Source organism: Pseudorasbora parva, chromosome 18 (assembly GCF_024679245.1).
Source record: "Pseudorasbora parva isolate DD20220531a chromosome 18, ASM2467924v1, whole genome shotgun sequence".
Taxonomy (NCBI): domain Eukaryota; kingdom Metazoa; phylum Chordata; class Actinopteri; order Cypriniformes; family Gobionidae; genus Pseudorasbora; species Pseudorasbora parva.
In genome coordinates, this window is record NC_090189.1 from 28,331,938 (window position 1) to 28,333,655 (window position 1,718).

Below are 1,718 nucleotides of genomic sequence, written 5' to 3' on the forward strand. Positions count from 1 at the left end.
ATATGCTATAAAAGCTATTTTGTCAAGAGCCATGATTGATTTTTATTCTGCTCTTCTATATGCGTGCTGCTAAACCTATTCTATAACTAAAACTAAATGTTATATTTTTATAAAGTTGGCACTAAAATTCATATTATGCATAATCATAAACAATCATCACTTCAAACTACTCAACTTGATTTTACACATATTAAGCAGACGATAACTAATTTTATTGGAAAGTGTTTCATAAACGACAAAAATCGTTCACATATAAATGTGTCATTCTGCAACATTTGTCAAATCATTTGGCTCAGATCATCTTTAGGCCAGCTGATTAAACGTTATCAAAATAATTTAGAGGTTGTTTATGATTATTGATCATAATTCTTTTGTGGAGAAAACATAACCTAAATACAATTATTTATATTCTTATTTTCATGCAGAGGAAATTACTTTTAATAATGGATTTTTAAATCTTTAATTAATTTACTTTAGATTTACTTTATTGCTGTACCAAAGTTTTACAAACTTTTGTCTTATTTCTTTGGTTTGTAAACCATAAACTAAAGGATTTAGTCCTGGTGGTACAATGTGAAACATTATACTAGCTAGTTTCCTGTTTTCAGAGTATTCAGGAAATCGGTGAAGAAACACCATAGTGGCACAAGAAACAAACATGATTATATAAACAGCTATATGAGTACTACATGTTTTTATGGCTTTGCTATTGAGTGCTTTGTTTTTGCTCATTATGCATACAGTAGCAATCTTGGTATATGTTATAAACACAGACCCAAGTGAAAAGGTAAAGACGATCACAGTATAAATTATTCCAAACACATTATTTATGACCACATTTTCACAGGATAGTTTAAACAGTGAGGCATTGTCACAAAATGGGTTTTCAATTTTAGATCTGCAGCGAGAGAGGCGTATAGTAAGACCTAACATAATAGACACAATGAATACTGACAGCCCCCAGGCTGATATTAATAGTTTAACTACCATTTTATTTGTCATTATAGCTGAGTATCGCAATGGATTGCATATAGCCACATATCTGTCAAATGCCATGATCATCAGCACATAGTGGCTTGCTGCTGCAAATATATGCACAAAATAAGCTTGAACAACACACTCCACATATGTGATATAGCGCTCTGAGGCTTCCTTTAAAATGTCCTGCAGTAAGCGGGGTAACATGACAGTGGTCCCTAGTATATCATTCACTGGCAGGTTACAGAACAGGAAATGCATAGGATGATGTAGATTCTTCTCAGTTGAGATCAGGATTATAAGTCCAATGTTACATCCCATTACAAACACATAAACCAAGAGAAGCAGGATGAAAATAGGATAAGAAGACTGAGGTGTAACTTTAAGTCCCTCCACGAGAAGAATGCTGTTTGAGAATGTCAGGTTGTCCATTGGTTGCTCTATAAAAAAACAACAACCTGCAAACAGTAAAAAAAAAAAAAAAAAACTTGCTACATTATACTTTATAGATTATACAACAAACATTTTGACATATTGTTGTAAACAGTAAAGATGTGACACATTTGATGGCATTTACTGAGCTTGATTTCCATGTTAATCTATATATTATTTGTAAATTATTAATACATTAATTGCTGTCTGATGAGTTTTCATGGTATAGATTAAATAAAAACACACATTTGATCATTGTAACACAATCACTACATAGTAAACTGAAAATCAAAGAACCTGCAGTCTGT

At 31.9% G+C, this 1,718-nt stretch overlaps 1 protein-coding gene across 1 annotated transcript; it reads right to left on the reverse strand.

The window, feature by feature from the left end:
• Positions 1-468: 468 nt before the first annotated feature.
• On the reverse strand, positions 469-1,410 carry LOC137046263 (olfactory receptor 8G17-like). Its single transcript, XM_067423402.1, has one exon. The coding sequence runs from the start codon at positions 1,408-1,410 to the stop codon at positions 469-471; it is 942 nt and encodes a 313-aa protein (XP_067279503.1).
• Positions 1,411-1,718: the final 308 nt, after the last annotated feature.

Excerpts from the sequence above, each read along its gene's own strand:
- LOC137046263 (XM_067423402.1), bottom strand. The coding sequence starts at position 1,410 with ATGGACAACCTGACATTCTCAAACAGCATTCTTCTCGTGGAGGGACTT.